The sequence below is a fragment of the Brienomyrus brachyistius genome, unplaced genomic scaffold (assembly GCF_023856365.1).
Source record: "Brienomyrus brachyistius isolate T26 unplaced genomic scaffold, BBRACH_0.4 scaffold73, whole genome shotgun sequence".
Taxonomy (NCBI): Eukaryota; Metazoa; Chordata; class Actinopteri; order Osteoglossiformes; family Mormyridae; genus Brienomyrus; species Brienomyrus brachyistius.
Window position 1 is genome coordinate 661060 of NW_026042348.1, and position 24105 is coordinate 685164.

Consider the following 24105-nt stretch of genomic DNA (forward strand, 5'->3'; position numbering starts at 1 on the left):
GGGTCAGAGCCCAGGGTTTGTCAGCATGCAGCACTCCTGGGGCAGCTGGGATTGAGGCTCAAAGGTTCAGTTTTTATATGATTACTCAGATAGCCACAGGATTCAATCCCACAACCATCTGGACACTGACATAGGTTCCAGTCCTGCTTTCTGTGTGAGACACAGCCTTTGGGGTCAGAGCCCAGGGTTTGCCAGCATACAGCACTCCTGGGGCAGCTGAGATTGAGGCTCAAAGGTTCAGCTTTTATATGATTACTCAGCTGGCCACAGGATTCAATCCCACAACCATCTAGGCACTGACATAGATCCCAGTCCTGCTTTCTGTGTAAGACACAGTATTTGGGGTCAGAGCCCAGGGTCGGCCAGCATGAAGCGCCCGATGAGCAGCTGGGATTAAGGCTCAAAGGTTCATCTTTTATATTATTACTCAGCAGGCCACAGGATTCAATCCCACAACTTTCTGGACACTAGCACTAATCATGGTCCTGTTATCTGCCCCCCCACTTTTCCTCACAGCTGCAGACCCTTTGCTGGACAGGCGATTGGGCCAGAGACAGATAATGTGACCCCTACAAAACTGCTCATTTCAGCCAGTTGTTAAGTTTTTGTAACATACTAAAATAAATTGTATCTCATAGCAAAGTAAAGCATTTTTTTTCCTTCAAGTATAAGAAGAGCAGCTCTATAAAGCAAGACAAAATAAAGTACAAAAAGAAAGCAGTACAAAGTAAAGTATAAATTCGAAATATAACTTTTTTAAAAATTATTTTATTATTAAAATAAAAAGTATTTTAACTTTTTAACCCAATAGTGTTTGTTGCTGCTCCGCCCCTTACCTGCAGAATAAGGAAATCGCTGCACCTTAACAGTTGTGATTCTCTCTACAACGCCAGTCACCTACATACTGTACATCTGCCTCCCCAGCTGGTTACCATTCAAGGTAAGACTTAATTAAGAAAATTTTGCAAAATGACATCAGTTATTTTAATAGCCTTTATTGTTTTTAATTTGAGGGCTAGAAGTGTGGAATGCTGAAGATTCAAGTAACAAAAATGTTGAAAACTTTTATGAATTTATTTTAAACGACTATAATTAGTCAGATAAGAATGTTCCTATTAGCCATAACTCTCTTTGCGTGTGTGTCTCAGTGTTCCTCTGACAGCTGATTTGTAGGGTATTCTTACTTACACAGTACATTACTACATCAGGCAGTTCTAGACCCTATTTATGGGGGGTGCAGGTTCAGCTGCCTTGTGTTTTGTCTTAGCCCCCCCTTAAAAACAGTGATTCCTGTACAGAGTCTCGTATTTCTTCAGGATGGCTGAGCCCCCCTGAGTCAAATCCTTGAATCGCCCCTGAATAGAACAGTGTGCTGATAGTGACAGACAGAGGGGTTTCTTTTCTTCATGCTTATACATGTCACACATATATCCGTTGATAGAGAGCTTGCTGGACATGTCTAAACAGCCTGAGCACAGAATCCCAGCACGTAAGAGGACAGATGGTAGCAACAATGCATCAATCTATGTGTCATTCTGTCTGCCAGTCAAATTTATTTGTTTTTACCTGCCCTCTAAATTAAGGGAGTTCCCTTTAAATCCTCACACGAAACAACATACCTAAGTATCTGTATATACTGAGCGTTTAAACTTTGCGTTAATATTGTTGTCTTTATCCAGTATTCATGAATTATAAGAAAATGGTGAGATTTTCTTATAATATATAAATGGTGACATTCCGTTTAGGGGTTCTGCCATTAATGTATAGGGATTTGCAGTCAGTAAATGGTAACATAACTTTAAATATTGGTATTTTACAGTTTTTCTTAATTGCTTCGACAAAATTTTCACATCAGGAATGGTAAATGTACTGCATTTATATAGCGCTTTCGAGTACTCAAAGCGCTTTACATTTTATGCCTCACATTCACCCATTCACACACCACATTCACACATATCAGGAATGTCATTCTCCTTACTTTCCTTACTCTTAACAATTTTCAAAGCAGTTATGCATTTCCTCACCCAAATTAGCATTTCACATTGTGTTTTTACACACTAAAGATGTTTTGTTATTGTGTTGTTGCATTACTTATCCTACTCATGGAAACAGGTTGTATTTTGGTCAGTCATAATTACAGATCACTCAGTCATCTTAATACTGTCCAGCATTGCAATGGTGTTTTTAAATAAATCACTTTAAACTGTTTTCAGATACGAATGTATAAGCAAAGCCAATTACACACTATCAGGGTTAGTAGTAAATTGTCCTTCGATTGAAAGAAAACAGAAGCAGAACAGGCGTAAATGAAACCAAAGGAAGCACACACTCTGAATCTTGTATTACTGGTGACTGTCATGGCACTGCAGTAATTACACAGAAGCTAATATGACGCTCATGTTTAACCCAGGGAACAGTGCAGAATATGGAGCAGGAGGAAGGTGTCAGGTAAAGAAGCGAGATTTGTGAGAGGACGTGGTGTCTGAATGTGTGGTATGTCAAGGGGGAGAGGAGCACACAGAGAACATGGGGCTCAGGGGCAGGAGTAAAGGGAGAGGAGCACACAGAGAACATGGGGCTCAGGGGCAGGAGTAAAGGGAGAGGAGCACACAAAGAACATGGGGCTCAGGGGCAGGAGTAGAGGGAGAGGAGCACACAGAGAACATGGGGCTCAGGGGCAGGAGTAGAGGGAGAGGAGCACACAGAGACCATGGAGCTCAGGGGCAGGTGTAGAGGGAGAGGAACACAGAGAACATGGGGCTCGGCCAGGAGTAGAGGGAGTGGAACACAGAGAACATGGAGCTCAGGGGCAGGAGTAGAGGGAGAGGAGCACACAAAGAACATGGGGCTCAGGAGCAGGAGTGGAGGGAGAGGAGCACACAGAGAACATCGGGCTCAGGGGCAGGAGTAGAGGGAGTGGAACACAGAGAACATGGGGCTCAGAGGCAGGAGTAGAGGGAGAGGAGCACAAAGAGAACGAGGGGCTCAGGGGCATGAGTAGAGCGAGAGGAACACAGAGAACATGGGCCTCAGGGGCAGGGGTAGTGGGAGAGGAGTATACAGAGAAAATGGGGCTCAGGGGCAGGAGTGGAGAGAGAGTAGCACACAGATAACATGGGGCTCAGAGGCAGGAGTAGAGGGAGAGATGCACAAAGAGAATGAGGGGCTCAGGGGCATGAGTAGAGGGAGAGGAACACAGAGAACATGGGGCTCAGGGGCAGGTGTAGAGGGAGAGGAGCACACACAGAACATGGGGCTCAGGGGCAGGAGTTGAGGGACAGGAACACAGAGAACATGGGGCTCAGGGGCAGGAGTAGAGGGAGAGGAGCAAAATAAGAACATCGGGCTCAGTGGCAGGGGTAGAAGGAGAGGAGCACACAGAGAACATGAGGCTCAGGGGCAGTAGTTGAGGGAGAGGAACACAGAGAACATGGGGCTCAGGGGCAGGAGTTGAGGGAGAGGAAAACAGAGAACATGGGGCTCAGGGGCAGGAGTAGAGGGAGAGGAGCACAGAATGAATATGGGGCTCAGGGTCAGGGGTAGAGGGAGAGGAGCACACAGAGAACATGGGACTCAGTGGCAGGGGTAGAGGGAGAGGAGCACACAGAGAACATGGAGCTCAGGGGCAGGAGTAGAGGGAGAGAAACACAGAGAACATGGGGCTCAGTGGCAGGGGTAGAAGGAGAGGAACACACAGCAAATATGGGGCTCAGGGGCCGGGGTAGAGAGAGAGGAGCACACAGAGAGTATGGGGCTCAGGGGCAGGAGTTGAGAGAGAGGAACACAGAGAAAATGGCGCTCAGTGGCAGTGGTATAAGGAGAGGAGCACACAGAGAACATGGAGCTCAGGGGCAGGAGTAGAGAGAGAGGAGCATACAGCGAATATGGGGCTCAGGAGCAGGAGTAGAGGGAGAGGAGCACACAGAGAATATTGGGCTCAGGGGCAGGAGTAGAGGGAGAGGAGCACAGAATGAATATGGGGCTCAGGGGCAGGAGTTGAGGGAGAGGAACTCAGAGAACATGGGGCTCAGGGGCAGGTGTAGACGGAGAGGAGCACACAGAGAACATGGGGCTCAGGGGCAGGAGTTGAGGGAGAGGAACACAGAGAACATGGGGCTCAGGGGCAGGTGTAGAGGGAGAGGAGCACACAGAGAACATGGGGCTCAGGGGCAGGTGTTGAGGGAGAGGAACTCAGAGAACATGGGGCTCAGGGGCAGGAGTTGAGAGAGAGGAGCACACAGAGAATATGGGGCTCAGGGGCAGGAGTAGAGGGAGAGGAGCACCTGTGCCGCCTCTGTCACCTGCCTGCGGGAACGATCTGCCGCAAACTCCAAACCTGAGAAGGTCATGCAGGCTGTAGATGTTGTCGGCTCGGCAAAATGTAGGAGAAGTAGCAATACTATCACACACTTCCACATGAAACACTGAAATGAAGAGCACCGAGCCACTGCGCCCATGTGTGCCTGGTGGGAAAACTGCAGGGGGTCCAGCGGGTGTCCTGAGGCCTTCTTCAGATGGGCCAACACCAGACGTTCAAGCGACTTCATGAGCAGTGATGTCAGGGCGACAGCTCTGTAGTCATTCAGTCCAGTGATGAAGGCTTTCTTGCGAACCGGGATTGTGGTGGAGCGTTTGAAGCAGGTGGGAACTTCATACAGCTCCAGGGATCTGTTGAAGAGCTGAGTGAAGACTCTCATCGTTGGTATTATTCCGGATAACACTTCACTTGACATGGAGCGAATCATATACAGGGTTTCTGTGGGTCCATAAAAAGTCTGTAATCTAATCCTCTGAATTTTAGGCCTTATGTGCCAAATATGGTATTCACAGGTATTAAAATTCACTGCATTATTAATTTAGAGTTACAGTAGGGTCCATGGTTTCAATTATCTGCAGTTTACTGCAGTTTGAAAAAAAGTTACAAAATTTCAGAGCAGATCATAAGTTTAAAATCACGTGCCTCAAGTACAGGTTGTAAGTCAGTGAGTACCTACTAAAGGCTACCAGGCTATAAGCCAGTGAGTACCTATTAAAGGCTACCAGGCCGTAAGCCATTGAGTACCTACTAAAGCCTACCAGGCCGTAAGCCATTGAGTACCTACTAAAGGCTACCAAGCCGTAAGCCATTGCGTACCTACTAAAGGCTACCAGACTGTGAGCCAGTGAGTACCTACTAAAGGTTACCAGACTGTGAGCCAGTGAGTAGATATTAAAAGCTACCAGGCTGTGAGCCAGTGAGTACTTACTAAAGACTACCAGGCTGTGAGCCAGTGAGTACCTACTAAAGGTTACCAGGCTGTGAGCCAGTGAGTACCTACTAAAGACTACCAGGCCGTAAGCCAGGGAGTACCCACAGTACTAAAGGCTACTAGGCCGTGAGCCAGTGAGTACCTACTAAAAGCTACCAGGCTGTGAGCCAGTGAGTACTTACTAATTGCTACCAGGCTGTGAGCCAGTGAGTACCTACTAAAGGTTACCAGGCTGTGAGCCAGTGAGTAGCTACTAAAAGCTACCAGGCCGTATGCCAGTGAGTACCTACTAAAGGCTACGAGGCTGTGAGCCAGTGAGTAACTACTAAAGGCTATCAGGCTGTGAGCCAGTGAGTACCTACTAAAGGTTACCAGGCTGCTTTCTTATTTACAAAATCCATTCCACCTTAAATGGACATAATGCCTTATTCACAGCTGCTAAGAAAAATTTCACATTCATAAATTTACATAATGGAGCCAAAAAAATTACTTTTGCCAAATAATCTATAAAATGAGTTTTATATAATTTCAGCTTCGACGTCCTGCCAGGGTGCAGAAGGCAGGCATGGCTCCATGTTCATTGGTCTGTTTCAAGAAAGATGCTGCACTAAAAAAATACAGGTTGCACAGAGGCAGGCTGACGGTGTGGGGCTTGATCAGGGAAACATGGATCGTAGGATGGATTTGACACATGGACACTGGCACCTTCAGATGCACTGCAGTGGGGCTGACAACCTTCGTAATGGGGAATGGAACCACGAGACAGGGAGCCAGCTTGATATGACAGCAACGACTGATATGTGAAGGCAGGTTCCAAACCCACTGACCCACCCGAAAGGAGGGTTCCTGTGACAGGTCCCTGATGCAAAAGCTGCCATTTGCTGCTAAGAGAGCAGCAGTGACCTCCAAGCCAGTGTCCAGGTCCATTGATTGCAGTGCAGGAATTGATGAACTGACGGGACCATGACCTCCTCCTCCAATGCAGGGAACAATGGGGACTGGTAACCCAGACAGCACTGAAATGGGGACAGGCCTATAGAAGACACTGAGAGTGAATTATCTGCATATTCAGCCCAACGCAAGCAGAGATTCCGGGTGCTTGGAGAGTGGGAGGCCAGCCATCGTAGCATTCTCCCTAAATCCTGACTGACTCGCTCTGTTTGTCCATTAGTCTGAGGGTGCGACCCTGAAGAGAGACTGAGGGAATCACGAACAGTCTACAAGATCCCCTGCAAAACTGCGGACCCCTGTCAGAAACGACATCCGTCGGCAGACAAAGGAGTCGGAAAACATGATCAAGAAGGAGCTGAGCTGTCTCCTTACCTGAAGGTAACTTAGTTACACAAACTGTACAGCCTTTGAAGAGTGGTTCACCACTGTGAGGACCCCAATAATACCCCTGGATGGAGGCAATCCAATGATGAAATCTAGGGCAATATGGAACCACGGGAAGTGAGGTGCAGGAAGTGATTGCAGCAACCCGGCTGGAGCTCGACAGGGATTCTCATTTTGCACATAGATAGAACAGGCAGCAGCAAAGCTGCAGATAACCTGGAGCATGGTGGTCAACCAGAGACACTGTTCAAGCAGGGTTCAGGTTCACTGGATCCCGGGATGACAGGCGAAAGGGGAGGAATGTCCCCACTGGAGAGTCTGGATATGCAGGAACTCAGGAACGAAAAGCTGGTTTGGTGGGAATCCCACAGGAACCATGACAAATGCTGCACTGCCTTAACGGCTTCCTCTTTCCTCCAAGTGACATCTCCAGTGAAACAGCTGGCAGGCAAGACTGGACCTAGATCTTCTCCTCCGCCATCATCCTCAAACTGCCTGGCCATATGCATAACTTTCCATGTATGAGGGTCATTATGACTTAACAAGAGATGCAAAAGTCGAGGTTTAATGGGTTTGTCTTACTGAGTACTGTACATGCAAACTGAAAAACACAAATACGCAGATATTGACTTACATGTTTTATTTAGGAAATTGATTTGATCTGCTGTACTGGGACTGAACCTGCTCCTTTTTAAACTAATGACAACTTTTGAAAAGATACGGACACAAAGCACAGAGGTTGCTGGTAGAGCTAGATATCTATGGGCCAGTGTATGGAGATGGGGGATGTGCTTGCCAGTACACATAACCTTCATGGGCGGTTGTAAATGGAAATGCTCTCATACTGGAGACCTGGGTCTCTTGCTTACATTTTTCATATTTATGTACTGAATAGCTGTAATATCAAACACTATCGCAGTAAAAGCAACCAACGAAACAGCTGGAAGTACAAGACAGACTTATTTTTTACGTGGGAATGTAACTGAAACAATACAAAGGTGAAGGGCACTGTGTAAATAAGCACAGCATGCTTTATTATATGAGTCACCCTCCAAGGTAAAGCTCAGTGTGGGGCCTCCAAGCACTATTGCTTTGAAAACTCGACACGTGATTCAACATGGTGTATCGAGCAGCCCGTCCATAATGTACCCTCAAGTAAAATGTTACCGACTAATGTTCCTGATATACCATGCTTGATAACGGTGGGCTTCTAAATATTTAGTATAGTAAAAATCTGAGTATCAAATGAGTTCTTCTATCCCAAGCCACAGTCTAAAAGCAATGATACTGCCACCGATTACATCTGTTCTAGGGAGATGCACTCCTATTCCCACTAGGGGAGCTGTCACCTTCTCTCAGTCCTGATAAATAATGTAATGCCGTCTAGGAAACCAATTCAGTTGAATTAGATGCGAGAAAATGTGAGAAATGTTCTGTTAGACAACAAAGTTCATTTAAGAAGAATGATTCGTTTTCAAAATTTTAGGTGTGTGGAACCACTGTACATGATTCAAATGAGAAAAAATAATTTTTATTTTCAGTGTGGTTGGTTGAAACAAAATCGTCTGGATTTGTACATTGTGGACCTGCATCTTCCACCTCTGTTTGTAATGGAGTACTTTTGTGAGTATCTTCCCCAACACATAAGGTGAGTAATGAAACAGACAGGTGCAAACAATTCAAAGAACAAGGGAATTTCAAACTCAGATGAAGACAGGAGCAGTCTGGGTAATGTAGTCTGTTAATCCTGGCCTGTGACATATACAGCCCTACAGACCATATAGTTGGAAGGCTGCTATGGTTGACAGTTGGTGAACTGACTATTGAATATAAAGCTAACATTACTTTTGGTTTTTATTACAGAGTCAGATTGTGAAACAATCTGTGGAACCGGTTTATATACAACCATAATCATCTAAGCGATGGATCACCATTCCCATGGAGAGGTTTGGCTATAACATTTCAGTCTGTGATGCATGTTGTCCATGAATACCAGACACTGAAAGGCAGGAGAACTTAAGCTCAGTAACTGTTTTCAGCTGAAGGTTCTTGCAAATAACAGACAAAAAGTTCACTCTTTACAGTGCTCTTCCTCCAGCTACTTCCTTACTGCACTGCACCAAATGTTACAGATGGACTGTAACAGAACAGAATATCTTAGCAGACAAAACCTCACTCTCTACAGTGCTCTTCCTCCAGCTACTTCCTTACTGCACTGCACCAAATGTTACAGACGGATTGTAACAGAACAGAATAACTTAGCAGACAAAACCTCACTCTCTGCAGTGCTCTTCCTCCAGCTACTTCCTTACTGCACTGCACCAAATGTTACAGATGGACTGTAACAGAACAGAATATCTTAGCAGACAAAACCTCACTCTCTACAGTGCTCTTCCTCCAGCTACTTCCTTACTGCACTGCACCAAATGTTACAGATGGACTGTAACAGAACAGAATATCTTAGCAGACAAAACCTCACTGTCTACAGTGCTCTTCCTCCAGCTACTTCCTTACTGCACTGCACCAAATGTTACAGACGGATTGTAACAGAACAGAATAACTTAGCAGACAAAACCTCACTCTCTGCAGTGCTCTTCCTCCAGCTACTTCCTTACTGCACTGCACCAAATGTTACAGATGGACTGTAACAGAACAGAATATCTTAGCAGACAAAACCTCACTCTCTACAGTGCTCTTCCTCCAGCTACTTCCTTACTGCACTGCACCAAATGTTACAGACGGATTGTAACAGAACAGAATAACTTAGCAGACAAAACCTCACTCTCTGCAGTGCTCATCTTCCAGCTACTTCCTTCCTGCACTGCACCAAATGTTACAGACGGACTGTAACAGAACAGAATATCTTAGCAGACAAAACCTCACTCTCTGCAGTGCTCTTCCTCAGGCTATTTCCTTACTGCACTGCACCAAATGTTACAGACGGATTGTAACAGAACAGAATACCTTAGCAGACAAAACCTCACTCTCTGCAGTGCTCTTCCTCAGGCTACTTCCTTACTGCACTGCACCAAATGTTACAGACGTACTGTAACAGAACAGAATAACTTAGCAGACAAATAGCTCACTGCAGTGCTCTTCCTCAGGCTACTTCCTTACCATATCGCACTGCACCAAGTGTTACAGACGTACTGTAACAGAACACAATAACTTAGCAGACCAAAAGTTCACTCTCTACAGTGCTCTTCCTTCAGCTACTTCCTTACCATACCACACTGCACCAAATGTTACAGACGGATTGTAACAGAACAGAATAATTAAGCAGACAAAACCTCACTCTCTGCAGTGCTCTTCCTTCAGCTACTTCCTTACTGCACTGCAGCAAATGTTACAGACGGACTGTAACAGAACAGAATAACTTATCAGACAAAAAGCTCACTCTCAGCAGTGCTCTTCCCCAAGCTACTTCCTTAGCATACCGCACTGCACCAAATGTTACAGACATAATGTAACAGAATAACTCAATAATAAATATGTATAATAATATAGGATGCTGTGTTAGTGTATATTAGTCTATGCTGATTTTGCCATGGGGGCGGCATGGTGGTGCAGTGGTTAGCACTGTCGCCTCACACCTCTGGGACCCGGGTTCGAGTCTCCGCCTGGGTCACATGTGTGCGGAGTTTGCATGTTCTCCCCGTGTCGTCGTGGGGTTTCTTCCGGGTACTCCGGTTTCCCCCCACAGTCCAAAAACATGCTGAGGCTAATTGGAGTTGCTGACTTGCCCGTAGGTGTGCATGTGTGAGTGAATGGTGTGTGAGTGTGCCCTGCGATGGGCTGGCCCCCCATCCTGGGTTGTTCCCTGCCTCGTGCCCATTGATTCCGGGATAGGCTCCGGACCCCCCGCGACCCAATAGGATAAGCGGTTTGGAAAATGGATGGATGGATGGATGATTTTGCCATCATTGTGTTAATGTGATCTGTTGGGTCTTAAACTATTTTTCTTGCTGTCTATCTTGGACGCGTCTCTCTTTCAAAAGAGATTTTGAAAATCAGTGAGTCTAACCTGGTTAAATAAAGGTTTAATAATGATTCAGAACATAAACACACACATGTGCTTCTTATAGTGATGAATGAATCATAGCAGGTGTCTCCAGCAGCCACATAAGACTGTGAGCAGGAAACCTGCCTTCTGTTAACAGAAAGGACAGTGTATGTGTGGGAGTGACCATGTACAGGTTTGTGACATCTCACAAACACATCTCCAACTTCTGCAGACCCAGACCTCGCTCACTGACCTCTTGCTGGATTATCTAAAGGATCTCAGTGATGAAGAGTTGAAGGAGTTTAAATTGCGTCTCCCAGTGAATAAAGAGTTAAAGCCCCTTCCCAAGGGTCAGATGAAAACCTTGGGCAGAACAGACTTCGCCGAAATGATGATGAATTCCTACAGTAAAGCCGGGGCTATCAAAGTCATGCTTGAGATCCTGAAGAAGATGAACTTGAATGACCTTGCTCAGAGACTGAAGGAAGACCTGCAGAAGTGTAATGATATTTTTAACATTTCATGTAAAATGTAACATTTTTTAAGCTCTTGATAAACTAATATATTATATAGAGAAATGATGAAGAGTTTGTTTAATACTGATGTTGAAGAAAGAAATTAATTTGAAGTTCTTCCTTATTTCAGGTAAGCAAGCAGGAAGTGAGCAGAGTGACATGTTGGAGACGAGTAAGAGCTTTATGCTGTTCAGTGCGTGTATGTGGTGTTTCAGAAAGAAATATGTATGAGGTGAAGTTTCATTTATCACAGTGAAATAGTGCGTGTGTGTGTTTGTGTCTGTGTGTATGCGTGTGTGTGCGTATGTTTGTGTTTGTGTGTGTGCGTGTGTCTGTGTGTTATATATCCTTCCTCCCATTCTGGTCAAGATCGCGGTGAAAATTTGCATTTTCCTCTCATTTTTCTTCAGGGCAACTCATGTTGCACAAAATAAAATGTTCCTTGAAAGAGAAATTTGAGTGTGTGTATGAAGGGAAAGCTAAGGAAGGACAGCGAATACTTCTCAGTGAGATTTACACAGAACTCTACATAACTGAAGGTGGGACTGGAGCAGTCAATGAGGAACATGAAGTGAGACAGATTGAAACAGCATCCAAGAAAAGGCGAACAGAAGATACTACAGTCAAGTGCAATGATATATTTAAACCCTTATGTGGGCGTGAGACACCTATCAGAACTGTACTCACTAAAGGGGTGGCAGGTATCGGGAAAACAGTCTCTGTGCAGAAATTTATTCTCGACTGGGCAGAAGGAAAAGCAAACCAGGATGTTCACTTCATATTTGCTCTTCCTATCCGGGACCTGAATTTGATTAAGGGTGAATACAGTCTGATTAAACTGCTTCACCGCTTTGTCCCAGAACTGAAATCACTTGATTCCACTGAGCTGTTTAGGTACAAAGTCTTGTTCATCTTTGATGGTCTGGATGAGTGTCGCCTTCCTCTGGATTTTCGGAACAATGAGAGCTGGTTTGATGTAACAACAAAAATGTCACTGGATCTGTTGTTGACTAACCTCATTAAGGGGAATCTGCTCCCATCCGCTCTCCTCTGGATAACCTCCCGGCCAGCAGCAACCAATCAGATACCTGCTAAGTATGTCCATCAGGTGACAGAGATACGAGGGTTCAGTGATGCCCAGAAGGAGGAGTATTTCAAGAAGAGATTTAATGATCAGAGCCTGGCCAGCAGGATTATCACACATGTGAAATCATCAAGGAGCCTCTTCATCATGTGCCACATACCTGTGTTCTGTTGGATTTCAGCCACTGTGCTTAAGAGGCTTTTTACTGAGAATGACAGGGGAGAAATTCCAAGGACTCTGACTGAAATGTACACACACTTCCTGATTCATCAGGCAAGTTTTAAAAAAGACAAGTATATGAAAAACTATGAAAGCAAGCTAAATGAAAACAGCAAGGAATTCCTTTTGAAACTTGGTAAATTGGCTTTTGACAACCTTGAGAAAGGCAATCTCATATTTTATGAGCAAGATCTGACAGAGAATGACATTGATGTTACTGAAACTTCAGTTTACTCTGGAGTGTGCACAGAAGTCTTTAAAGAGGAGTATGGGTTGTACCAAGAGAAGGTGTACTGCTTTGTGCATCTGAGCATCCAGGAGTATCTCGCTGCTTTATATGTGTTTCTGTCAAACTCATCAGCTGACCTGCTGAAGACTGCAGTGGATCAGGCATTAGAGAGCAAGAATGGACACTTGGACCTCTACCTCCGCTTCCTGCTGGGCCTCTCAACAGACTCCAGTAAGACTCTGTTACAAAGGCTACTGGGGCCGACAAAAACCAGCTCACATAACATTAGGAGTACAGTGAAATACATCAGGGAGAAAATAAAGGAGAATTTATCTCCAGAAAGGACCATCAACCTGTTCCACTGTCTGACTGAACTGGGTGACAATTCTCTAGTAGAGGAAGTACAAAGATACCTGAATTCAGGAAACATTTCAGCAGATGACCTCTCACCTGCACAGTACTCAGCTCTGGCCTTTGTGATGCTGATGTCAGATGAGGAGCTGGATGTGTTTGATCTGAAGAAATACATCAGATCGGATAAACAGCACTGCAGGCTGCTGCCTGTGGTCAAGAACTCCAGGACGGCTCTGTAAGTGACATGGGGATGGGAAATCATGTCTGGTCTGGCAGTAATACATGAATATTGTTTGAAATGTGTAATATATATTATATATTTATCCTCATGGATTAATAAGTGGGTTTTATTTTGATAATCACAGCTATAGCTGTTTGTATAGCAGTAGCTAATCTTGACCACAGACTTTATAGTGACTGAAGGTAGTGATGTCACTTTTTGTTTGTTACTACATTTCCATTCCCATCCAGTCTGCCTTCTGATCACAGGCACAGCATCCTAACCTGTATAGAAACAGTGAGGGCTCTTTATCCACAGGGTGTATAAGTGGTATGTGAGTGTTATTGTCAGCAGGCGTGTTCATGTGATGGAGCCCAGAGCTGGGAGCTTCCGTATGACTGCTGTCTCTGGCTGCTCACTGGCGCCCTCTGCTGGCCTCAGCTGCACCTGGCTGAGGATGTGATGACACATCTAGTCCGGCAGACATAGAGAAACATTGTTTAAAATATAAAATTAATATGTATACATGTAATTTATTTCCCCTCTTTTATCAACAAGGTTCCTTTTTAATCTAGTTTATATTAACTGAAGGTAGTGATGTAGTAAAAACAAAAAAGACAAGATTTCCACGACCATCCTTTGTGTAACAAATAACCAAAGATACAGCATCATACAGAATGGTCCAGTTTTCATTAATAGTGGGAAAACCACTCATATTTGTTTCAGTTCTGGATGCTGTAGGAAGCATTTCTGTAAATACTGGGTGTGGTGCGTGACTCTTTGGGTTCGGACTCTGTGTCCATGAGCGGAAGGTTGCTGGTTCAGATCTCCTGGCCGGCAGAGTGATGTCATCGCTGAGTCCTTGAGCTGCAGGGGTGCTGGATGCTGGTCGATCCTGCGCTGCGACCCCCAAACTTCCTCTCACCTGAATATGTGTCGGCGTGTCTCTTGGAGAGCAAGATGGGTGGGGCGAAAAGACAATTTCCCCATGGGGGTGAATGAAGTATCAATATTCATAAATCATTCAAACAAACAATTTTTCTAAAAGCCTATTTCACAGGACTGATAGCTCTCCGATTAGTGTATTGTTGATTTGGGCTGGGCAATAAGTAAAAAAATGTGTATTTAGTTTAAACATATCGTAATAAATAATCATTTTGCCCCCCCCCCCCCCCCCGAACATTGTGGGAATGGAAATGAATGGAAATTCAGTTCAGTTCAGATTTATTTGTGTACTGTGTTTTCACAACATTGCATCACCTCAAAGCACTTTACAGCATCCCTGCCCAAAGCCCCCAGTGAACAAGTCAGGGGGGAGAGTGGTAAGGAAAAGCTCCATAGAAAGAAGAATCCTTGGGAGGAACCAGACTCAAAGGGGGAGCCCATCCTCCAGGGGGCAGCAGAGGAAGCCCTAACCCTAACCAGACTCAAAGGTGGAGCCCATCCTCCAGGGGGCAGCAGAGGAAGCCCTAACCCTAACCAGACTCAAAGGTGGAGCCCATCCTCCAGGGGGCAGCAGAGGAAGCCCTAACCCTAACCAGACTCAAAGGTGGAGCCCATCCTCCAAGGGGCAGCAGAGGAAGCCCTAACCCTAACCAGACTCAAAGGTGGAGTCCATCCTCTAGGGGGCAGCAGAGGAAGCCCTAACCCTAACCAGACTCAAAGGTGGAGCCCATCCTCCAGGGGGCAGCAGAGGAAGCCCTAACCCTAACCAGACTCAAAGGTGGAGCCCATCCTCCAGGGGGCAGCAGAGGAAGCCCTAACCCTAACCAGACTCAAAGGTGGAGCCCATCCTCCAGGGGGCAGCAGAGGAAGCCCTAACCCTAACCAGACTCAAAGGTGGAGCCCATCCTCCAGGGGGCAGCAGAGGAAGCCCTAACCCTAACCAGACTCAAAGGGGGAGCCCATCCTCCAGGGGGCAGCAGAGGAAGTCAAATGATCAAGATGGCAAAGTCCTAATTCACATTATCACTATCTTAACATTTCAGTCACGGGGGGCAGAGAGGTGATGACAGGCAAGTGCTGGAGCTGCTTCAGATGGAGGGTGAACAGTAATACGGCAGCAGGGTAAACAGGGAAGATGTCACAGGCAGAAGGGTAGGTAGGATATCTGGCAGGACATGGCAGCATAAGTAGGAGGGAGAGGCAGGTGGGAACGCAGGCATGGGGAGTCCCTGAATGTCAGCACTCCAGTTCCACAAGGGGGTGTGAAGCTAAAGTGACAGACTGACAGTTCAGTTTATCCAAAGCCAATGGCACCGATCCCCACCCAGCTCTACACCTCACACTATAGGTCTGACTGGGAGTGAGCAGTTATCTAGAGCTAGAACTAGTGTCCCTATAAGCTAAACTGAACAGGAGTGTTTTTAGTCTAGACTTGAATATTGAGAGTCAGCCTGAATCCCGCTCATCCACTGGAAGACTATTCCACAGCTGAAGAGCTCTATAAGAGAAAGCTCTGCAGCCTGCCGTAGCTCTTTCTACCCTGGGTACTAACAGATATCCTGCTCTTTATAATGTAAGAAAGCGAGGAGGGTTGTATAAGGCCAGCAGGTTACTAAGGTATTCTGGTGCAGGGCCATTCAGTGTTTTATAAGTCAATAGCAGTATTTTGTAGTTAATCTGAGACCTAACTGAAGCCAGTGAAGGGAGCATAGAACAGGGCTAATATAATCAATTTTTTTAGTGTTTGTAAGAACTCTGGCTGCTGCATTTTTTTTCAGCTGAAGTTTATGTGAGGATCCAGATGGGCACCCAGAAAGGAAGGCATTACAGTATCCAGCCTGGAAGTTATAAAGGTGTTAGTGTTTCCACTTCATGAAAGGAGAGCATCTTCCGAAGCTTGGCGAGGTTCCGTACAGGATAGAACACAGCTTTAGTGATGCTTTTTATGTGAGCATCGAAACATAAATCTGAATCAACCAGAACACCGAGATCTCTGACCACTGTGTCAGGTTGGGTAGGAAGACCACCAAGGTTGAGGTTGTCAAACTTATTTCGAGCCGCCTTTGGACCAGTTAACAGTACTTCTGTTTTTCTGTCTTTAACATAAAGAAATTATTTGCCATCCAGCACCGGATATCTAGTCGACAGTCTTCTAACCGAGAGCTGTGATGCATCATCCGGCTTAACAGATATATATAACTGTGTATCATCAGCAAAACAATGAAACCCAACACCATGATTTCTGATAATGTGACCAATATATACAGTGTACAGTAGCGGGCCCAGAACTGATCCCTGTGGGACACCATTGTAGGAATTATTAGCTCAGGTAAATTTTAATATCTCCACCAATATGTTTTGAAATCAATTACATTTGAATTAATCATTATTTAATGATGTTTATTACCTAAATGTTATGCTGAATGGTTGGTTCCTCCAAACTCAATTGTGAATCCCCGTGAGTCGGTTAATGTGAGACTTACATGGGATTCACTAGTTACCAGTATCGCTTAGTAACCTGGGTTAGAAGGTTCGTCCAGAGAGCTGCATCACCAGGTAATGTAAACGATCGGTAGCGAAGCTCCCCTCACGGCCAATGACAGGGACCCTCGCGATATTTCAGGCGAGTTAGAGGTTTTAGAGCTCAGTAGCCAAATCGCACAGAGGCAGGGACTATTGTGAGCACTCAATGAACAGAGGCTGAAGTGGTGTAAAACTGGAGTGATTTTCTATCGGTTTGATACCAAACATGCCATACCAGCCTAGTGGTTCACACCGAATACCATCTGTAATGATTAATTAATGATTACTTATATTATGTCATTATGTTATATTACTCACACCAGTCCCTGGTCTAAGTGGTCTAGGTTGCACCTCAATCAGAGGTTACCCTTTATACAGACATTATATGACATATTCTCATGTCATCAGCACATCTTACCCTTAGATAGGCATGGTAGAATACAAAGATCAGATAAGGGCTGCTGAAGAATGTGGAAAAGAAAAGGGGGGGATGGTTTGTCAGTCAAAGAAAAAGAATCTTTGAAAGTTAGGACACATCACAAACATAACCTGTCTGTATATTGAGACTAGTAGTCATGGGTAAATAAATATACAGATATACAACAGCCAAACTTAAAAGAAACTTTCTTTAGGGTGTTGGGTGAGTGGTATGTAAGGCAGGATGTCTGGGGAGGGGGTTGTGTGCCAAGTCGAGGGACCCCTGTCCTTGAGGTCCACTCTGCTGTCTATAGGTCATTAAAACTTTGAGCAATAAAAGTTGGAGTGCTGGCCTCCCTTCTTATCTGTGTGTGTTTAAGTGTGTCTGTGTGTGTGGGGTCACTAACCCCCCTTTGATGCCTAGGCCAGCGAGTACCTCTGGTACCAGGGTAGGCCTTGTCTCAGGCCACCTGGAATTTAAGCTCTGTGCTATGTGCATGTGTGATCCTACACCAGATTTAAAATGAGTAACCTTAAAAGGGAAATACTGTTCTGCAAAGCAAGCACAGTTTGTGGAAACACGACCATAAAGTCATAAAGCAGGTTAACAGAACTGCTTAGGTTGTTAGAATGAAAGGAAGTTGGTTTACTTGTTTGCAGAGTGGAGGGGGTCTTGGCAGTATTAAATAATACCTGCTTATGTTTCTAGTAGAATAAATTACTGTAATGCCCTCTTGTCTGTTTCACATCTACTGTTTCACATCTACAACGGGCCCAGAATGCCGCTGGCGGAGTGTTAACACGCACCAGTCACAGGGATCACATCTACAACGGGCCCAGAATGCCGCTGGTGGAGTGTTAACACGCACCGGTCACAGGGATCACATCTACAACGGGCCCAGAATGCCGCTGGCGGAGTGTTAACACGCACCAGTCACAGGGATCACATCTACAACGGGCCCAGAATACCGCTGGCGGAGTGTTAACACACACCAGTCACAGGGATCACATCTACAACGGGCCCAGAATGCCGCTGGCGGAGTGTTAACACGCACCAGTCACAGGGATCACATCTACAACGGGCCCAGAATGCCGCTGGTGGAGTGTTAACACGCACCGGTCACAGGGATCACATCTACAACGGCCCCAGAATGCCGCTGGCGGAGTGTTAACACGCACCGGTCACAGGGATCACATCTACAACGGCCCCAGAATGCCGCTGGCGGAGTGTTAACACGCACCGGTCACAGGGATCACATCTACAACGGGCCCAGAATGCCGCTGGCGGAGTGTTAACACGCACCAGTCACAGGGATCACATCTACAACGGGCCCAGAATGCCGCTGGCGGAGTGTTAACACGCACCAGTCACAGGGATCACATCTACAACGGGCCCAGAATGCCGCCGGCGGAGTGTTGACAAGCACCAGTCACAGGGATCACATCTACAACGGGCCCAGAATGCCGCCGGCGGAGTGTTAACACGCACCAGTCACAGGGATCACATCTACAACGGGCCCAGAATGCCGCCGGCGGAGTGTTAACACGCACCAGTCACAGGGATCACATCTACAACGGGCCCAGAATGCCGCTGGCGGAGTGTTAACACGCACCAGTCACAGGGATCACATCTACAACGGGCCCAGAATGCCGCCGGCGGAGTGTTAACACGCACCAGTCATAGGGATCACATCTACAACAGGCCCAGAATGCCGCCGGCGGAGTGTTAACACGCACCGGTCACAGGGATCACATCTACAACGGGCCCAGAATGCCGCTGGTGGAGTGTTAACACGCACCGGTCACAGGGATCACATCTACAACGGGCCCAGGATGCCGCTGGCGGAGTGTTAACACGCACCAGTCACAGGGATCACATCTACAACGGGCCCAGAATGCCGCTGGCGGAGTGTTAACACGCACCGGTCACAGGGATCACATCTACAACGGGCCCAGAATGCCGCTGGCGGAGTGTTAACACGCACCGGTCACAGGGATCACATCTACAACGGGCCCAGAATGCCGCTGGCGGAGTGTTAACACGCACCGGTCACAGGGATCACATCTACAACGGGCCCAGAATACCGCTGGCGGAGTGTTAACACGCACCAGTCACAGGGATCACATCTACAACGGGCCCAGAATGCCGCTGGCGGAGTGTTAACACGCACCAGTCACAGGGATCACATCTACAACGGGCCCAGAATGCCGCCGGCGGAGTGTTGACAAGCACCAGTCACAGGGATCACATCTACAACGGGCCCAGAATGCCGCTGGCGGAGTGTTAACACGCACCAGTCACAGGGATCACATCTACAACGGGCCCAAAATGCCGCTGGCGGAGTGTTAACACGCACCAGTCACAGGGATCACATCTACAACGGGCCCAGAATGCCGCTGGCGGAGTGTTAACACGCACCAGTCACAGGGATCACATCTACAACGGGCCCAGAATGCCGCCGGCGGAGTGTTAACACGCACCGGTCACAGGGATCACATCTACAACGGGCCCAGAATGCCGCTGGCGGAGCGTTAACACGCACCAGTCACAGGGATCACATCTACAACGAGCCCAGAATGCCGCCGGCGGAGTGTTAACACGCACCGGTCGCAGGGATCACATCTACAACGGGCCCAGAATGCCGCTGGCGGAGTGTTAACACGCACCGGTCGCAGGGATCACATCTACAACGGGCCCAGAATGCCGTTGGCGGAGTGTTAACACGCACCAGTCACAGGGATCACATCTACAACGGGCCCAGAATGCCGCCGGCGGAGTGTTAACACGCACCGGTCGCAGGGATCACATCTACAACGGGCCCAGAATGCCGTTGGCGGAGTGTTAACACGCACCGGTCGCAGGGATCACATCTACAACGGGCCCAGAATGCCGCCGGCGGAGTGTTAACACGCACCGGTCGCAGGGATCACATCTACAATGGGCCCAGAATGCCGCTGGCGGAGTGTTAACACGCTCCAGTCAGAGGGATCACATCTACAACGGGCCCAGAATGCCGCTGGCGGAGTGTTAACACGCACCGGTCGCAGGGATCACATCTACAACGGGCCCAGAATGCCGCCGGCGGAGTGTTAACACGCACCGGTCGCAGGGATCACATCTACAATGGGCCCAGAATGCCGCTGGCGGAGTGTTAACACGCACCAGTCACAGGGATCACATCTACAACGGGCCCAGAATGCCACCGGCGGAGTGTTAACACGCACCAGTCACAGGGATCACATCTACAACGGGCCCAGAATGCCGCAGGCGGAGTGTTAACACGCACCAGTCACAGGGATCACATCTACAACGGGCCCAGAATGCCGCTGGCGGAGTGTTAACACGCACCAGTCACAGGGATCACATCTACTACGGGCCCAGAATGCAGAAGGCAGTAATTTACTGATTATTGCTAAAACCCGGCTGGGGAGGGAGGGGGCAGCTTTTAGTCACTATGAGCCCAAACTCTGGAACTCTCTCCCAGAAAACCTGAGAGCTACTGAATGTCTAAGTACTTTCAAAACTAGGCTGAAAAGGCATCTTTTCACCACCGCATATTATAATCTATGATAATCAGTTTTATTATTTTATGCTTTTATTAATATCAGTAATTGTGGGGGGGGCGGGCGGGCGGTCGCTTCCCCCAGAAGACATAGGGGCTAGAGGCCCCTTTGAGGAGGGGCCCTTAAAGAGGACATGGGTAAGTCCTTTATGATGGTTTTTAATTTTATTTTTTTAAAACATTTTTACTCTATTTTTATTTCTTTTGCGCTTATTGTTATTTATTCTGAGCTTATTTGAATTTCTTTTTATTCTTTTTAAATGTTTGCAAAATTCTTTATAAACGCTGTGGCTAAAATGCGCTATATAAATAATGATTGATTGATTCAGATAGATAGATGAGAGAGATAGTTTACTTTTAACCACCTTTATTAAACAGTTAGCAACCAATCCTAATCACAGCCCTGGCGGGGTCAGGGACACACTTAAAGCCGTGCCTGAGACTAAGACACGAAAAACTGAGTTGGGAAGCTCAAAATTCCCACCAGAAAGCTGCACTTGAATGACTGACATTCTGGCTGCTGACTCAGAGATAGAAGTTGGTGATGTGATAATACTGAACTTACAAGAATGGCGAACGCATGGTTACTGCAAGGGACAATGCTTGTGAAATTCTGTGCAATGTTTCTTTTTAACTGCTTCAGAATCTTTGGCTAGAAAGCTGAACTGAAAGCAAATCATGAATCTTTCTTTTATCTTGCTTTGTATGTAGCCTAAGCGCGTTTCCTCAGCAAAGATGATAATCGCCGGTTAGTCACTGTCAGATATCGACACCGGCATACTTGTCTGATTACGCTCATTACCGATAATATCGTCATATCACCCAGACGTAATTGGTGATTTGACATGTTCCCAGGTATAACAATACAGGGAGAAAAAGGATTTTACTCATGGGATCAGGAATCCAAGTGCCAGTTGCTGCTGCATTAGCTGCTGGGAATGTTCACATCTCCTCCTTTCAGTGATACGTGTCGAGTGTAGGGACACCTGGCAGAAAGATGGCTAAGGACTGCACTGGGAACACTGGTCTGACTGTTATGGGAGGTTCACGTCCATCTTGCTGTTGATGTGTTCCTGTATATTCCTGTATTTTCTGTGATTTCAGGCTGTAGCTTGTACTTAATGTTTTTACCTCTAGTTTTGAGCAAAGATGCATTGACTCACAATCAGTGATCATATGACTGCAGCAGATTGTCAGGACGCACAGAACACTCCGCAGACTATAATTCATTTTGAAGTGTAAGCTGTGCTGCTAATTATAATGAAAACAAATGCTTATTGTAATGCTTTGTATTTTACTAATGTGTCGGATGTGTATATGTCTGTGTCTTAAAGTGTTTTCTGTTTCAGGCTGAACAGCTGTGATCTTATAGATAAACACTGTGAAGTGCTGTCTTCAGCTCTCAGATCAAACTCTTCCCCCCTGAGAGAGCTGGACCTGAGTGACAATAACCTGAAGGATTCAGGAGTGAAGCTGCTCTCTGCTGCACTGGGGGATTTACACTGTAAACTGGAGATACTGAGGTCAGTATTACTGGGTATTCCACACCACAAACTGGAGATACTGAGGCCAGTATTACTGGATATTCCACACTGTAAACTGGGGATACTGAGGCCAGTATTGCTGGGTATTCCAAACCACAAACTGGAGATACTGAGGTCAGTAATATTGGGTATTCCACACTGTACGCTTTAGATACTGAGGTAAGTATTACTGTGTATTCCACACTATAAAGAGGAGATAGTGAGTAATTAGCTAAGGGAAAGGGAGGAGGGGTCCTGCCTTGTCTTAGACACTAAACTGTAATACTGGAATTATTTATTAGAGCATCACATATATTTAATAATTATAATGGTGAGGTGATATTATTTACTGGGGAGTTTCTGTCTTTCCCTGCAGGCTGTCAGGCTGTAGAGTCACAGAAGAAGGCTGTTCTTCCCTGGCTTCAGCTCAGAGGTCAAACCCCTCACATCTGAGAGAGCTGGACCTGAGCTACAATCACCCAGGAGACTCAGGAGTGAAGCTGCTCTCTGCTGTACTGGAGGATCCCAGCTGTAAACTGGAGAAGCTGCAGTGAGTACAGAATATGCATTTTACACAAAAGTAACTGGACAGCAAGAAAACCCACGATGCCTTTCAGCAGTTACATAATAAACAAACACAAACAGCTTCTGTTTTCTTCTCCTACTTCCTTATATCCCACAATCTTATCAACCATCGATCCATGTTAGAAATAATTAAGCAGTGAAGCAGGAAACATCCATTCAACCATACTGTGACGTCCACTGAGCGGAGGAGCAGGCAGACAGAGCAGTGGAGCCATGAAGATGGGCAAACGGGGTTTATTAAGGGCAGACGAGGAAACACGGCTCACAACATCAATGACAGATCTAGGGAAACAGACCTGAACACAGACTGAAATACACAAGACAAGCTGAAATAACAGGAAACAGCTGGTCAGAATCGGGGCAGCAGACGTGGTTAATGAGGGGGCGTGGCACACGAAGATCACACGAGCTGGGTGTGACACATATAATCCATGCAAAACATTTGTGTTGGTTAGCAAAGTTAACAGCACTGTCACAGATAAACATGCCGACTTTAACGTATTATGGACAAAAAAATAATGGACACCAAACAGAATCGGAATGATTGTTAAAATTATTTTTTATAATTTAATTGTTTTCTGAAAATCCATTATGTCATGGCCCTTATTCTCCTCATTTGAATACAATGCTGCAGTGTAAAAACTGGATTTGAAAGTGTTTAATCTTTTTAAGGGTGGGCCGGTGTGAACTCACAGAGAAATGCTGTGAGGCACTGGCATCAGCTCTCAGATCAAACTCCTCACCCCTGAGAGAGCTGGACCTGAGTGACAATGACCTGCAGGACTCAGGAGTGAAGCTGCTCTCTGCTGGACTGGGGGACATACACTGTAAACTGGAGATACTGAGGTCAGTTTTACTGGGTATTCCACACTGTAAACTGGGGGTAGTGAGGTGAGTATTACTGGGTATTTCACACTGTACAGTGGAAATACTAAGGTAGAAAATAACTAATGATTTCAAAATAAAGCAGGAGTATCTAAGTCTAGGGGTTGACTTAAAAAATAACATTAGACTCGCTACAGTAAGTGGAATGTCGAAAGTAAGACTGCATTGGAGGCTAAGGACCTTAAAAGTTTCTTCCAATATTTTAACTCCAAAAGAGCTCTAAAAGCTGAAATCACTAATCTGCAGGATAGTAAGGGCCTTATAATTGAAAATGAAAACTGATATAGTAAATGAGTTTAATGATTATTTTACACGGGTGTTCACAGTAGAGGACATGCTTAACTTACCACCATTTTGAACAAATACAGTGTTGTATATAAACAATATACAGTCCCTCCACAATTATTGGCCCCCTCGTAAAGATTTGTAAAAAGGATTCGAAAAAAATCCACCTTT

The 24105-nt window shown here is 46.1% G+C and overlaps 1 protein-coding gene and 1 long non-coding RNA gene across 9 annotated transcripts; one reads left to right on the forward strand and one right to left on the reverse strand.

Moving 5' to 3' along the window:
• Positions 1-884: 884 nt before the first annotated feature.
• On the forward strand, positions 885-23817 carry LOC125726504 (NACHT, LRR and PYD domains-containing protein 12-like). Of its 8 annotated transcripts, XM_049002887.1 has the most exons (11): positions 894-940; positions 2411-2448; positions 6421-6578; positions 8126-8232; positions 8448-8530; positions 10820-11087; positions 11233-11274; positions 11513-13223; positions 22006-22179; positions 22556-22729; positions 23437-23817. In XM_049002887.1, the coding sequence occupies exons 5-11, from the start codon at positions 8507-8509 to the stop codon at positions 23657-23659; spliced, it is 2616 nt and encodes an 871-aa protein (XP_048858844.1). In that variant the 5' UTR covers positions 894-940; positions 2411-2448; positions 6421-6578; positions 8126-8232; positions 8448-8506; the 3' UTR covers positions 23660-23817. The 8 variants fall into 8 exon arrangements, with proteins under 8 accessions (XP_048858843.1, XP_048858845.1, XP_048858844.1 ...); XM_049002886.1 differs by lacking the exon at positions 2411-2448 and having other exon boundaries at positions 885-940; XM_049002889.1 differs by lacking the exon at positions 6421-6578.
• LOC125726522 (uncharacterized) lies at positions 8679-9530 on the reverse strand. Its single transcript, XR_007388224.1, has 3 exons — positions 9160-9530; positions 8857-8957; positions 8679-8755 (listed from the first exon to the last, which is right to left on the reverse strand). It is a non-coding gene; the product is annotated as an uncharacterized LOC125726522 (long non-coding RNA).
• Positions 23818-24105: the final 288 nt, after the last annotated feature.

Bases quoted from the DNA above. Each gene is read 5' to 3' on its own strand.
- LOC125726504 (XM_049002884.1), top strand. From the start codon at position 10,757: ATGTGTGGGAGTGACCATGTACAGGTTTGTGACATCTCACAAACACAT. The intron at 11,275-11,512 runs GTAAGAGCTTTA...ATTTTTCTTCAG, and splicing joins GAGTGACATGTTGGAGACGA to GGCAACTCATGTTGCACAAA. The intron at 22,180-22,555 runs GTCAGTATTACT...CTTTCCCTGCAG, and splicing joins TGTAAACTGGAGATACTGAG to GCTGTCAGGCTGTAGAGTCA.